The 15,736-nt window shown below is 50.4% G+C and overlaps 1 protein-coding gene across 2 annotated transcripts; it reads right to left on the bottom strand.

Moving 5' to 3' along the window:
• Positions 1–8,958: 8,958 nt before the first annotated feature.
• Positions 8,959–15,024, bottom strand: polr1h (RNA polymerase I subunit H). Of its 2 annotated transcripts, none has more exons than XM_056298726.1 (5): positions 14,915–15,024; positions 14,550–14,671; positions 14,319–14,422; positions 14,119–14,228; positions 8,959–9,198 (listed from the first exon to the last, which is right to left on the bottom strand). In XM_056298726.1, exons 2-5 carry the CDS (start codon positions 14,665–14,667, stop codon positions 9,174–9,176), a joined length of 357 nt encoding a protein of 118 aa, XP_056154701.1. In that variant the 5' UTR covers positions 14,668–14,671; positions 14,915–15,024; the 3' UTR covers positions 8,959–9,173. The 2 variants fall into 2 exon arrangements, with proteins under 2 accessions (XP_056154701.1, XP_056154702.1); XM_056298727.1 differs by having other exon boundaries at positions 14,932–14,987.
• Between the last annotated feature and the right edge of the window lie 712 nt (positions 15,025–15,736).

Genomic DNA, 15,736 nt, shown 5'->3' with positions numbered 1-15,736 from the left:
GGGACAGAGGTATGACGTGGAGAGTGAAGACGTGGGACAGAGAAGAATGACGTGGAGAGTGAAGACGTGGGACAGAGGTATGACGTGGAGAGTGAAGACGTGGGACAGAGAAGAATGACGTGGAGAGTGAAAACGTGGGACAGAGAGGTATGACGTGGAGAGTGAAGACGTGGGACAGAGGAATGACGTGGAGAGTGAAGACGTGGGACAGAGGAATGACGTGGAGAGTGAAGACGTGGGACAGAGGAATGACGTGGAGAGTGAAGACGTGAGACAGAGAGGTATGACGTGGAGAGTGAAGACGTGGGACAGAGGAATGACGTGGAGAGTGAAGACGTGGGACAGAGGAATGACGTGGAGAGTGAAGACGTGGGACAGAGGTATGACGTGGAGAGTGAAGACGTGGGACAGAAAGGTATGACGTGGAGAGTGAAGACGTGGGACAGAGGTATGACGTGGAGAGTGAAGACGTGGGACAGAGGTATGACGTGGAGAGTGAAGACGTGGGACAGAGGAATGACGTTAGAGTGAAGACGTGGGACAGAGAGGTATGACGTGGAGAGTGAAGACGTGGGACAGAGGAATGATGTGGAGAGTGGAGACGTGGGACAGAGGTATGACGTGGAGAGTGAAGACGTGGGACAGAGGAATGACGTGGAGAGTGAAGACGTGAGACAGAGAGGTATGACGTGGAGAGTGAAGACGTGGGACAGAGGAATGACGTGGAGAGTGGAGACGTGGGACAGAGAGGTATGACGTGGAGAGTGAAGACGTGGGACAGAGGAATGACGTGGAGAGTGAAGACGTGGGACAGAGGAATGACGTGGAGAGTGGAGACGTGGGACAAAGGAACGACGTGGAGAGTGAAGACGTGAGACAGAGAGGTATGACGTGGAGAGTGAAGACGTGGGACAGAGGTATGACGTGGAGAGTGAAGACGTGAGACAGAGAGGTATGACGTGGAGAGTGAAGACGTGGGACAGAGGAATGACGTGGAGAGTGGAGACGTGGGACAGAGGTATGACGTGGAGAGTGAAGACGTGGGACAGAAAGGTGTGACGTGGAGAGTGAAGACGTGGGACAGAGAGGTATGACGTGGAGAGTGAAGACGTGGGACAGAGGAATGACGTGGAGAGTGAAGACGTGGGACAGAGGAATGACGTGGAGAGTGAAGACGTGGGACAGAGAGGTATGACGTGGAGAGTGAAGACGTGGGACAGAGGTATGACGTGGAGAGTGAAGACGTGGGACAGAGAGGTATGACGTGGAGAGTGAAGACGTGGGACAGAGGAATGACGTGGAGAGTGAAGACGTGGGAGAGAGGAATGACGTGGAGAGTGAAGACGTGGGACAGAGGAATGACGTGGAGAGTGAAGACGTGGGACAGAGGTATGACATGGAGAGTGAAGACGTGGGACAAAGGAATGACGTGGAGAGTGAAGACGTGGGACAGCGGTATGACGTGGAGAGTGAAGACGTGGGACAGAAAGGTATGACGTGGAGAGTGAAGACGTGGGACAGAGGTATGACGTGGAGAGTGAAGACGTGGGACAGAGGTATGACGTGGAGAGTGAAGACGTGGGACAGAGAGGTATGACGTGGAGAGTGAAGACGTGGGACAGAGGAATGACGTTAGAGTGAAGACGTGGGACAGAGGAATGACGTGGAGAGTGGAGACGTGGGACAGAGGTATGACGTGGAGAGTGAAGACGTGGGACAGAGGAATGACGTGGAGAGTGAAGACGTGGGACAGAGAGGTATGACGTGGAGAGTGAAGACTTGGGACAGAGGAATGACGTGGAGAGTGAAGACGTGGGAGAGAGGAATGACGTGGAGAGTGAAGACGTGGGACAGAGGAATGACGTGGAGAGTGAAGACGTGGGACAGAGAGGTATGACGTGGAGAGTGAAGACGTGGGACAGAGGTATGACGTGGAGAGTGAAGACGTGGGACAGAGGAATGACGTGGAGAGTGAAGACGTGGGACAGAGAGGTATGACGTGGAGAGTGAAGACGTGGGACAGAGGTATGACGTGGAGAGTGAAGACGTGGGACAGAGGTATGACGTGGAGAGTGAAGACGTGGGACAGAGGTATGACGTGGAGAGTGAAGACGTGGGACAGAGGAATGACGTGGAGAGTGAAGACGTGGGACAGAGGAATGACGTGGAGAGTGGAGACGTGGGACAGAGGATATGACGTGGAGAGTGAAGACGTGGGACAGAGGTATGACGTGGAGAGTGAAGACGTGGGACAGAGAGGTATGACGTGGAGAGTGAAGACTTGGGACAGAGGAATGACGTGGAGAGTGAAGACGTGGGACAGAGGAATGACGTGGAGAGTGAAGACGTGGGACAGAGGAATGACGTGGAGAGTGAAGACGTGGGACAGAGAGGTATGACGTGGAGAGTGAAGACGTGGGACAGAGGTATGACGTGGAGAGTGAAGACGTGGGACAGAGGAATGACGTGGAGAGTGAAGACGTGGGACAGAGAGGTATGACGTGGAGAGTGAAGACGTGGGACAGAGGTATGACGTGGAGAGTGAAGACGTGGGACAGAGGTATGACGTGGAGAGTGAAGACGTGGGACAGAGGTATGACGTGGAGAGTGAAGACGTGGGACAGAAAGGTATGACGTGGAGAGTGAAGACGTGGGACAGAGGAATGACGTGGAGAGTGAAGACGTGGGACAGAGGAATGACGTGGAGAGTGAAGACGTGGGACAGAGAGGTATGACGTGGAGAGTGAAGACGTGGGAGAGAGGTATGACGTGGAGAGTGAAGACGTGGGACAGAGAGGTATGACGTGGAGAGTGAAGACGTGGGACAGAGAGGAATGACGTGGAGAGTGAAGACGTGGGACAGAGGTATGACGTGGAGAGTGAAGACGTGGGACAGAGGAATGACGTGGAGAGTGAAGACGTGGGACAAAGGAATGACGTGGGGAGTGAAGACGTGGGACAGAGGTATGACGTGGAGAGTGAAGACGTGGGACAGAGAGGTATGACGTGGAGAGTGAAGACGTGGGACAGAGAGGTATGACGTGGAGAGTGGAGACGTGGGACAGAGAGGTATGACGTGGAGAGTGAAGACGTGGGACAGAGGTATGACGTAGAGAATGAAGACGTGGGACAGAGGAATGACGTGGAGAGTGAAGACGTGGGACAGAGGTATGACATGGAGAGTGAAGACGTGGGACAAAGGAATGACGTGGAGAGTGAAGACGTGGGACAGAGGTATGACGTGGAGAGTGAAGACGTGGGACAGAGAGGTATGACGTGGAGAGTGAGGCGTGGGACAGAGGTATGACGTGGAGAGTGAAGACGTGGGACAGAGAGGTATGACGTGGAGAGTGAAGACGTGGGACAGAGAAGAATGACGTGGAGAGTGAAAACGTGGGACAGAGAGGTATGACGTGGAGAGTGAAGACGTGGGACAGAGGAATGACGTGGAGAGTGAAGACGTGGGACAGAGGAATGACGTGGAGAGTGAAGACGTGGGACAGAGGAATGACGTGGAGAGTGAAGACGTGAGACAGAGAGGTATGACGTGGAGAGTGAAGACGTGGGACAGAGGAATGACGTGGAGAGTGAAGACGTGGGACAGAGGAATGACGTGGAGAGTGAAGACGTGGGACAGAGGTATGACGTGGAGAGTGAAGACGTGGGACAGAAAGGTATGACGTGGAGAGTGAAGACGTGGGACAGAGGTATGACGTGGAGAGTGAAGACGTGGGACAGAGGTATGACGTGGAGAGTGAAGACGTGGGACAGAGGAATGACGTTAGAGTGAAGACGTGGGACAGAGAGGTATGACGTGGAGAGTGAAGACGTGGGACAGAGGAATGATGTGGAGAGTGGAGACGTGGGACAGAGGTATGACGTGGAGAGTGAAGACGTGGGACAGAGGAATGACGTGGAGAGTGAAGACGTGGGACAGAGAGGTATGACGTGGAGAGTGGAGACGTGGGACAGAGAGGTATGACGTGGAGAGTGAAGACGTGGGACAGAGGTATGACGTAGAGAATGAAGACGTGGGACAGAGGAATGACGTGGAGAGTGAAGACGTGGGACAGAGGTATGACATGGAGAGTGAAGACGTGGGACAAAGGAATGACGTGGAGAGTGAAGACGTGGGACAGAGGTATGACGTGGAGAGTGAAGACGTGGGACAGAGAGGTATGACGTGGAGAGTGAGGCGTGGGACAGAGGTATGACGTGGAGAGTGAAGACGTGGGACAGAGAGGTATGACGTGGAGAGTGAAGACGTGGGACAGAGAAGAATGACGTGGAGAGTGAAAACGTGGGACAGAGAGGTATGACGTGGAGAGTGAAGACGTGGGACAGAGGAATGACGTGGAGAGTGAAGACGTGGGACAGAGGAATGACGTGGAGAGTGAAGACGTGGGACAGAGGAATGACGTGGAGAGTGAAGACGTGAGACAGAGAGGTATGACGTGGAGAGTGAAGACGTGGGACAGAGGAATGACGTGGAGAGTGAAGACGTGGGACAGAGGAATGACGTGGAGAGTGAAGACGTGGGACAGAGGTATGACGTGGAGAGTGAAGACGTGGGACAGAAAGGTATGACGTGGAGAGTGAAGACGTGGGACAGAGGTATGACGTGGAGAGTGAAGACGTGGGACAGAGGTATGACGTGGAGAGTGAAGACGTGGGACAGAGGAATGACGTTAGAGTGAAGACGTGGGACAGAGAGGTATGACGTGGAGAGTGAAGACGTGGGACAGAGGAATGATGTGGAGAGTGGAGACGTGGGACAGAGGTATGACGTGGAGAGTGAAGACGTGGGACAGAGGAACGACGTGGAGAGTGAAGACGTGAGACAGAGAGGTATGACGTGGAGAGTGAAGACGTGGGACAGAGGAATGACGTGGAGAGTGAAGACGTGGGACAGAGGAATGACGTGGACAGTGAAGACGTGGAACAGCGGTATGACGTGGAGAGTGAAGACGTGGGACAGAAAGGTATGACGTGGAGAGTGAAGACGTGGGACAGAGGTATGACGTTGAGAGTGAAGACGTGGGACAGAGGTATGACGTGGAGAGTGAAGACGTGGGACAGAGGAATGACGTGGAGAGTGGAGACGTGGGACAGAGAGGTATGACGTGGAGAGTGAAGACGTGGGACAGAGGAATGACGTTAGAGTGAAGACGTGGGACAGAGAGGTATGACGTGGAGAGTGAAGACGTGGGACAGAGAGGTATGACGTGGAGAGTGAAGACGTGGGACAGAGAGGTATGACGTGGAGAGTGAAGACGTGGGACAGAGGTATGACGTGGAGAGTGAAGACGTGGGACAGAGAGGTATGACGTGGAGAGTGAAGACGTGGGACAGAGGTATGACGTGGAGAGTGAAGACGTGGGACAGAGGTATGACGTGGAGAGTGAAGACGTGGGACAGAGGAATGACGTGGAGAGTGGAGACGTGGGACAGAGGTATGACGTGGAGAGTGAAGACGTGGGACAGAGGAATGACGTGGAGAGTGGAGACGTGGGACAGAGAGGTATGACGTGGAGAGTGAAGACGTGGGACAGAGGTATGACATGGAGAGTGAAGACGTGGGACAAAGGAATGACGTGGAGAGTGAAGACGTGGGACAGAGGTATGACGTGGAGAGTGAAGACGTGGGACAGAGAGGTATGACGTGGAGAGTGAGGCGTGGGACAGAGGTATGACGTGGAGAGTGAAGACGTGGGACAGAGAGGTATGACGTGGAGAGTGAAGACGTGGGACAGAGAAGAATGACGTGGAGAGTGAAAACGTGGGACAGAGAGGTATGACGTGGAGAGTGAAGACGTGGGACAGAGGAATGACGTGGAGAGTGAAGACGTGGGACAGAGGAATGACGTGGAGAGTGAGGACGTGGGACAGAGGAATGACGTGGAGAGTGAAGACGTGGGACAGAGGTATGACGTGGAGAGTGAAGACGGGGGACAGAAAGGTATGACGTGGAGAGTGAAGACGTGGGACAGAGGTATGACGTGGAGAGTGAAGACGTGGGACAGAGGTATGACGTGGAGAGTGAAGACGTGGGACAGAGGAATGACGTTAGAGTGAAGACGTGGGACAGAGAGGTATGACGTGGAGAGTGAAGACGTGGGACAGAGGTATGACGTGGAGAGTGAAGACGTGGGACAGAAAGGTATGACGTGGAGAGTGAAGACGTGGGACAGAGGAATGATGTGGAGAGTGGAGACGTGGGACAGAGGTATGACGTGGAGAGTGAAGACGTGGGACAGAGGAATGACGTGGAGAGTGAAGACGTGGGACAGAGGAACGACGTGGAGAGTGAAGACGTGAGACAGAGAGGTATGACGTGGAGAGTGAAGACGTGGGACAGAGGAATGACGTGGAGAGTGAAGACGTGGGACAGAGGAATGACGTGGACAGTGAAGACGTGGAACAGCGGTATGACGTGGAGAGTGAAGACGTGGGACAGAAAGGTATGACGTGGAGAGTGAAGACGTGGGACAGAGGTATGACGTTGAGAGTGAAGACGTGGGACAGAGGTATGACGTGGAGAGTGAAGACGTGGGACAGAGGAATGACGTGGAGAGTGAAGACGTGGGACAGAGAGGTATGACGTGGAGAGTGAAGACGTGGGACAGAGGAATGACGTTAGAGTGAAGACGTGGGACAGAGAGGTATGACGTGGAGAGTGAAGACGTGGGACAGAGAGGTATGACGTGGAGAGTGAAGACGTGGGACAGAGAGGTATGACGTGGAGAGTGAAGACGTGGGACAGAGAGGTATGACGTGGAGAGTGGAGACGTGGGACAGAGAGGTATGACGTGGAGAGTGAAGACGTGGGACAGAGGTATGACGTGGAGAGTGAAGACGTGGGACAGAGAGGTATGACGTGGAGAGTGAAGACGTGGGACAGAGGTATGACGTGGAGAGTGAAGACGTGGGACAGAGGTATGACGTGGAGAGTGAAGACGTGGGACAGAGGAATGACGTGGAGAGTGGAGACGTGGGACAGAGGTATGACGTGGAGAGTGAAGACGTGGGACAGAGGAATGACGTGGAGAGTGGAGACGTGGGACAGAGAGGTATGACGTGGAGAGTGAAGACGTGGGACAGAGGTATGACGTGGAGAGTGAAGACGTGGGACAGAGGAATGACGTGGAGAGTGGAGACGTGGGACAGAGAGGTATGACGTGGAGAGTGAAGACGTGGGACAGAGGTATGACGTGGAGAGTGAAGACGTGGGACAGAGGAATGACGTGGAGAGTGGAGACGTGGGACAGAGGTATGACGTGGAGAGTGAAGACGTGGGACAGAGGAATGACGTGCAACCTGCACCCGGGAGAACCCGCCCCTGTCTACACCTCTGATTGGCTAACTTTAAGCTTAACCCTAACCTTAACCAATTGTACCAACGGAGGTAAGGGGTGCTAGCCAATCAGATGCAGAGTAGGGCGGGTCTTCGCGAAACACGGCGGGAATAAACACGGTGCCGGAGCCGGTCAGCCGCGGAGGCGCCGGGACGTAATTCTTTATTTCAAGCCGTCGGCAGAATCAAATGAATAACGCTGAGGTCTTCCGCGGTCTGCAGGCCAAGGACCCTTGGCTGACAGAGGACGGAGGGACGCTACCGTATAAAACTGTGCTGCTTATTAAACCGTGAACAATAATGTGTAGGGCGGCCTACAGTGCCATGTACAAAAGTACTTTGTAATGGTGTATACAACAATATACATACATAACTGTAAACTAGTAATAAGACCCGTTAGCCCCTAGCTAACAGGTGTGATCCTTTAGCCGAGCGGTTAGTGACGTCGCCTTGCGGTGCAGTACACCACGTATCGAATCCCGCACCGGGCAAGAAAATAACTGGTTATACACACAATATACATACATATTATAGAAGATGTTTTCTGTCATTCCGCTTTTATTTAGCAAAATCAAGAATCACATCCACTTACATTACTTGTACAGAAGTGAACTGAATAAGTGGAAGGTACAAAAAATGTACACACACACACATATATGTGTAGATGCAGATGTAGATGTGGGGGGGGGGGACGTGTAATACATAGCAGTACACGCGTGTTTCGTGTGTGTACTGCTATGTATTACCAGTGTTTCCCTCCATCTATCTTGATATTCCGCTCCTCATTAGTTCAGCACCTTCATCATCACCATTGACGGTTTCAGAAAAAATCGCTATCTATCAATCTATCTATCCATCTATCTATCTATCTATCTATATATATATATATGTATATATATATGCACACACACACATATATAGGTATATTATATATACCTATATCCCATATATTATATGTATGTATGTATGTGTGTGTATATATGCATATATATATATATATACATAACTTTAAAAGAAACACTCAGCGGTAGGGAAAGTGCTCAACAAATGAGGAGAACACAAGGCAGTGAGTGCAGTAAATTCTTTGTGAGACGGTACAAGCCTGTCTCATGCCATGAGCATCCTCAGAGCTCTGAGGATGCTCATGGCATGAGACACGGCGCTAAATCATTAGAACAAGTGTGTTGTGTTATGGGAACTTGCAGCCGTACTACTGTACTTGCAACTTGCAACAGTAGTTTGTTTTTTCTCTTCTTGTTGCCAGCAGTGAGTTTGTGTTGTGCAGCACACCTTGCATTGGATGTGGCCTACACAGTACAGTGGGGAGTGAGTTTGTAATGTAGAGTAGCTGAATTAACTTCAGAGTAGGTGGGAAGGGTAGGAACAAATAAGTGTACACTTCCTCCTACTGCTCTTCCAACATGTAACAAATACCTGAGTTAGATGTGTGGATGTGCTGATCACTTCACATTACTGCCAGTGGCTTCTCTGCATGTTATATCCTGCTTATTACATGGCCGACATAACTCATCATTCATTCATTCATTCATTCATTCATTCATTCATACTAGAGCACAAGCAAAGCAGGCCCACAGATAATGAGATCTCTTTATTATGGCATCTTTATTTACATGTTATGACAGCATTATGTAAAAAACATCTATATAAAACCTAGCAAATTACCTGCACCATCACAGCCACAAAACAGAATAAGAAACTGAGGATGTCAAATAGCTTAGTAATGTCATGTCAGGCAATGTCATGTCATGCTGAATGAATACACTGAGCTCCACGGACTGTTTTCTGCTCGTCTGTTTTCTTATGAGTCCTCTTTCTCTTGATACCTGCAATGCACATCAACATGATGAGGAATAATCCCATACTGTTCATCAGTCTTGCCACAAACGACTGATATCAAGTACACCCGGTTGCCAGTTTATTAGGTGCACCCCCTCCTTCACACAAGTGGCACACATTCTAACACGTCATACGTCGAAGCAGAAGAAAGCCAGTTTATTTTGTCATTTTACAGGTTATAATGAAATGTGTTTTCCGCATTTAAGCCATCCTACCGTATAGCAGCAGTGGGCAGCTGCAGCACCTGGGGACCAACTCCAGTTCTTCTTTCCATTGCCTTGCTCAAGGGCACAGACAGGAGTATTAACCTGTGCATGCATGTCTTTTTGTTTGTGGGAGGAAATGGAGCACTCGGAGGAAACCCACAGAGACACGGGGAGAACATGCAAACTCCACACAGAAAGGACCTGGGACGACCTGGGGTTTGAACCCTGGACCGACCTGGGCTTTGAACCCTGGACCGACCTGGGGTTTGAACCCTGGACCTTCTTGCTGTGAGGCAGCAGTGATAACCAGGAATCAGGACTCACAAACGATTTATTGTCATTTCTTTCATGTACGTGCGCACACAAAATAAACGAAATTCCGTTTCCCCCAGCCCGCAGCAGTGCAACACAAAAGACAAAAACACATATCCCAAATTTCCTAAAAACAACACCACCAAAAACAAGACAACAACAACAGTTAACAACACAGTCCACTCAGTGCAACACAGTTGAAAAATTCCACTGTCTAGAGAACGAACGCCAGCCAGGATGACTGTCGGAACTGCCGGTCTGCATGAGCTAGCAGTTAGCTTAGCCTACCCCGCTTCCGCGTCCTGCCAGACCGCCCTCGATGTTATCGGAACTGCTGGTCTGCATGAGCTAGCAGTTAGCTTAGCCTACCCCGCTTCCGCGTCCTGCCAGACCGCCCTCGGTGTTTCCTCCTCAGACGCAGCTCTGGCAGGGCCGTGAACCCTGGGCCTACCGGACGCAGCAGACCAGGGTCTCCCAGCCGATCCAACGCCAGCTCTCCCAGCCAGACACCTTCGACAACCACTGGGCCACCATGCCATACCAGACTGCGGTATGTGGTATAAGTCAGGCAGACCAGCATTTCTAGCATCAGTTAGTGTTTAACTGACTGTAAGAATGGGTAAAATGAGTGACCTTAGTGACTGTGAACATGGCATGGTAGTTGGCACTAGATGTGCTGGTTCTAGCAGCTCCCAAATGGCTGGCTTCCTGGGCTTTTCACACATAAAGGGTTTATCAAGAATGGTGCGAAATGACATTAAACTACCAGTGATTAGCAATCTTGTAGAGGAAAACAGCTTGTGGATCAGAAGGGTCAAAGGAGAATGGTGGGAATCATGCAAGAGAACGGACGGGACACAACCAGACAAATCACATCCAAATTCAAAATTGGTGAGCAGAAAGTAATCTCAGAATGCACCACTTGTCAGACTTGGTCTCAAATGGGCCACAACATCTGAAGACTGTGTCGGGTGCCAATGTTGTAACCAAAGACCAAGAAAGTGTGTCTCCAATGGGCACAGTAGCATAAAAACTAGACTGTTGAGAGGTGGGAAAAAGTTGCCTGGTCTGACAAATCCAGGTTCCTTTTGCACCATGTTGATGGAAGGATCAGAATTGGGCCACAAGCAACATGGCTCGATGGAGCATCCTGTTTGGTGTCAACAGTACAGGCTGGTGGTGGGAGTGTGATGGTGTGGGGAATGTTTTTAAAGCACACATTAGGGCATTAGCTAATATCCACTGAAGAATGTCTGAACAGCATGGTGTATCTGAACATTGTTGCTGACCAAGTTAATCCCTTCACGGCAAGTTTGTCCATACTCAGATGGACACTTCAAGCACTACAAGGCACCAATGTCACAAGGCACATGTCATTACTCAATAGTTCCAGGAACATGACAGCAAGTAAGGACGCACCGATACCGATACCAGCATCGGGTATCGGTCCGATACTGTGTGCGTGTACTCGTACTCGTAATCATACAACTGCTCTGATACAACAACACCCGATACCACTTTACAGCAGCGTTACATGCACCTCTCAGTTGAGCAGGGAGGCGGTGGAGGAGGAGCAATGTCAGCCGTGTGGAGATATTTCCAAGTAAACGACGGTGACAAAAGTAAAGCCGACTGCAAATTATGCTCAGCAAAATTTAGCGGCCAATCGCTCCCTATTCTAGTTCAAACTCCCACCCTCGTACTGCATGCGTTCGCCAGCCGCACCTCTCCTGCCGGCAGTCTCGAAGGAGACGCCTCGCCACTTCCGTGACAAGGCGAATCCAGGCCGAACCACTGCGCCCCCCCCCCCCACCACCACCACCACCACCACCACCACCACCACACACACACACACACAGAGACGCATTCACGTGATGAACACAAGCCAACTCCGCCCCCCTCCCCAAGACAGCGTTGCCAATTATTGCTGCTTCATCGAGTCCGGCCATAGTCGGATCTGACGAGACCGGGGCGTGAACCCCGGTCCCCAGTGGGCAACTGCATCGACACAAAGCCGATGCTTAGACCGCTACACCACCGTGGACTTAAAAAAAAAAAACTAGCTCTTTCAACACAAACAATTCGATAAAACAACACGACATCGAGTTCAAGGCGTTTTTGCTAATAGCAGCGGGAAACAGCAACAACCAGCTTTGCAGCAAACGCTGGGGAAGCGAGAGGACATGTCCAGAGACAACCCGCGGGCGGGGGACAGAACAGCTGGAACATGCAGCTGGATGTTAGAATGTCAGTAACGACAATTTGTTACACTAAAAAGTGTGGTTGTATTTTAGTGAAATGTGTGGCAACGCCATGTTGAAGAAAAGTATTGAATGTTAAAATGTCAGTATGACAATGTTGTTACACTTAAGTGTGGTTAGTATATTTTAGTGAAATGTGTGGCAACGCCATGCTTAAGAAAAGCTTATAGCTGAATGTTCACATGTCAGTAACGACAGTTTGTTACAGTCAGAGAATGAACAACGTCTGATGAAAATAAAACACATTTTCAAAGTAATTGTAAGAAGTGTAATGGCATTATTAAGTACTCATATCAGTACTCAGTATCGGCAAGTACTCAAATGTAAGTACTTGTACTTGTACACTTGGTCTGAAAAAAAGTGGTATCGGTGCATCCATAACAGCAAGTTTTCATTGCTGCAGTGACCTGAAGTCCCCAGGGTGAGGTAGGAAGGGTCTGTTCGCAGCAAAACTGTGCAGCCATCCAATTTGCAGGAACTGCACAACACAATCATTTCCATGTGGTTCAACACATCCGGCATCTTGTAGAATCCATGCCAAGATGAATTTATGGTGTGCTGAAGGCCAAAGGAGGTGCAACACACTACTAGGTATCACAGTAAGTTGAATCGGTTCATCTGGACACAACGGTTATTGGGAGAAATGTTTCATCACTCATCCAAGAGATCTCTTTAGTCTCGACTGACTGCAGGTACCCACCCTTATAAACAACACAGTGGCATAACGACTGAAAATTATTGGTCTCATATGCAAATTACTGTGACCATTAATTAAAGTTACAATGGCCATGTGGACTGTTCACAGAGGATTGGGGAATAGCTGCAATCATAGCATTGCAAGATGGCGATAGATGTACTCTTTAACCCCCCCCCCCCCCCGGTTCAAGGATGGTCATTCCCTCTTAACACAGATGGCCTCTTTGTCTCCCTGTTCAAACCAGCTTTCCTCCCTATCAAGGATGCACACATCCTCATCTTTGAAATAGTGGCCCCTGGTCTGTAGATGGTGTAGACTGTGGAGTCCTGGTCTGTAGATGGTGTAGACTGTGGAGTCCTGGTCTGTACATGGTGTAGACTGTGGAGTCCTGGTCTGTACATGGTGTAGACTGTGGAGTCCTGGTCTGTAGATGGTGTAGACTGTAGAGTCCTGGTCTGTACATGGTGTAGACTGTGGAGTCCTGGCCTGACGCGTTAGCTCTTCTGTATTGTGCCATCCTCTTCACCAGCATTTGTTTGGTTTCCCCAGTGTATGATTCACAGCAATCCTCCCGACACTTAACAGCTGCACTATATTGCTCTGTTTGTGCCAGGGGATCCGATCCTTGAGGTGGACTAATTTCTGGCGCAGCATATTTTGGGGTTTGAAGGCAACTGAGACGCAGTGTTTGGAAACTAAGTATCTCAACTGCTCCGCCACGCCCGCCACATAGGGAATCACCACTGGTTTATGCTTAGACAGCTGTTGTCCTTCTCCTCTCTGATCGACTAGTGCAGTTCAGGGTCTTCATGGCTTTGACAAACGCCCAGTTAGGATAACCACACTTAACCAGGGCCTGTTTAGTGTAGGATTTCTCCCCTTCCCCGGCCGCTGTGTCGGTGGGGACGTTGTCAGCTCAGTGGTGCAGCGTCCTGATGACTCCTAGTTTGTGCTCCAGTGGATGATGAGAACCAAACCTTAAGTACTGATCAGTATGTGCTGGTTTACAGTAAGCATCAACAATCAAATGTCCCCCATCACCAACTGCAATTTCACCATCTAAGAAGGCCATACATGGCCACTGTAACTTTAGTTAATGGTCACTGTAATTTGCATATGAAACCGACCGTTGTTTTCGGTCATTATGTCAGTGTGCTCTTTATAAGGGTGGGGACACCTGCAGTCAGGTGAGGCTGAAGAGGTCACTTAGATGATGATGAAACGCCTCTCTCAATAAACGCCATGTCCAGATGAAGTGATTCATCTTCCTGTGATTTCCTTACCTGGATTATTGAGGATGCATCAAGACACTACTAGCTAGGTGTACCTTATAAACTGGCAACTTGCTCAAGTTGTGTGCTAAGTGTTGAACACAAACTAGGCATAGCCTGTCGCCTTTTGGTTCAAGACACGTGTTAATATATATATTACCTGCAGTGTACACATGTGAAAAAAACCGTTTGTCCCTCATCTGCAGATCTCATCTGCCTGGTGTGGTAAACCATCCCTTCTTTGTTGCAGCGAGAGCACCGCCTGTCAATCTGAAATGATCAATCAACAGTTTCTGACATTAATATGCAGCACACACAACCCGAGCTTGGTCATCAATAGAAGGAGGCGGTCAAACCTACCACAGGTCCCTTGAGGTCTGAGTCTCCTTCGTCCTGCATAGCTATTGAGGACTGCTCCAGTTGGTTAAAGACGACCGTAGCCTTGATTTCCTGAGCTGCGATTTCTGTCAAATAATACATTAGAAATGGCATTAGGCAGAGTCAGCTGGTCACGTGGCTGCTGCTGCTGCTGCCGGTGGTGGTGGTGCTGCCGGTGGTGGCAAGAAGCCGTGAGAGGGAGACCTGTCTCACCTACTACGGGGATGCAGTAGCCGCAGCGAGGGCAGGTGACGGTGTCTTGCCTCCCTGGCAGAGGCAGTACGTTCCCGCACTCGGGGCAGAAGTTGGGATCCCCGGTGAACGACGACATGGCGCTGAACACACACACACACGAGGCACATTAGCAGACAGCCACGGGGGGCGCCTCGTCAGCAACGTGTCACCTCAGCAACACGGCGTCAGGCTAACTGTGTTGACATACCGCGCGTTCAAGCTAGTTCTAACAACAACAACAACAACAACAACGACGTGACAAACATTATGCAGCGTTTGCTCGCTAAGCCAATATATTGGCAAAGATGAAGGGCGGTGTCCTTGTTTTAGTGCGTAAACTCCACCTGTAGCTGTTACACACCGGCTTTGCGTCTCCTCCACCCCCGAAATCACACAGGCACTGCGCCAGTCGCTCAGGGGTCCTTCGTCTCCGCACGAGCGCGATCCCGTGACGTCAGAGACGCACGCTCACGCTTGACTAGAAAAGGTGGGGGGGGGGTGAAAGGAAGGGGATATTACAAAATACAAAAGTCTGTCATCATAACAGAGAAGTATAAAGACCGGAACAGAAGGGAGGGAATCGCCGTAACAAGGCTGAGACTGGATCACACAGGATTAAATGGCACCTGGTTTACAATGGAGAAAGGGGACGGTGATGTGTGTGAGAACCGTGGAGTTCCAGAAAACGCTGAACATGTAACACTTATTACATTGTAACACGTATGAAGTGGAAAGCGAAAGGTTCCAGGATAAAGTCCGAGGGGCGGGACGGGACGGGGCTGGGACCTGATGGGGATACTGGGAACAGAAGGACAGGGGGAGGGGATTAAAATCAACAGGAAGGCACGCTTTACTTTCTTAAGTGACACAAGGTTGATGGGTAGAATTTAACTACTACTACTACTACTACTACTACTTCTTCTACTACTACTAGTACTACTACTACTACTTACGGCTGCTCCCGTTAGGGGGCACCACAGCGGATCATCCGTTTCCATCTCTTCCTGTCCTCTGCATCTTCCTTTGTCACACCAGCCACCCTCAACACATCCATAAACCTCCTCTTTGGTCTTCTTCTTTTCCTCTTCCCTGGTAGCGCCATATTTAGCATCCTTCTCCCAATATACCCACATGCATGGCCACATGCATGGCCGGATTAACCCACC

Source organism: Lampris incognitus, chromosome 18, assembly GCF_029633865.1.
Source record: "Lampris incognitus isolate fLamInc1 chromosome 18, fLamInc1.hap2, whole genome shotgun sequence".
NCBI classification, from domain to species: domain Eukaryota; kingdom Metazoa; phylum Chordata; class Actinopteri; order Lampriformes; family Lampridae; genus Lampris; species Lampris incognitus.
The sequence above is the reverse complement of the archived record's forward strand: the minus strand, read 5'-3'. Positions and strand labels throughout refer to the sequence as shown.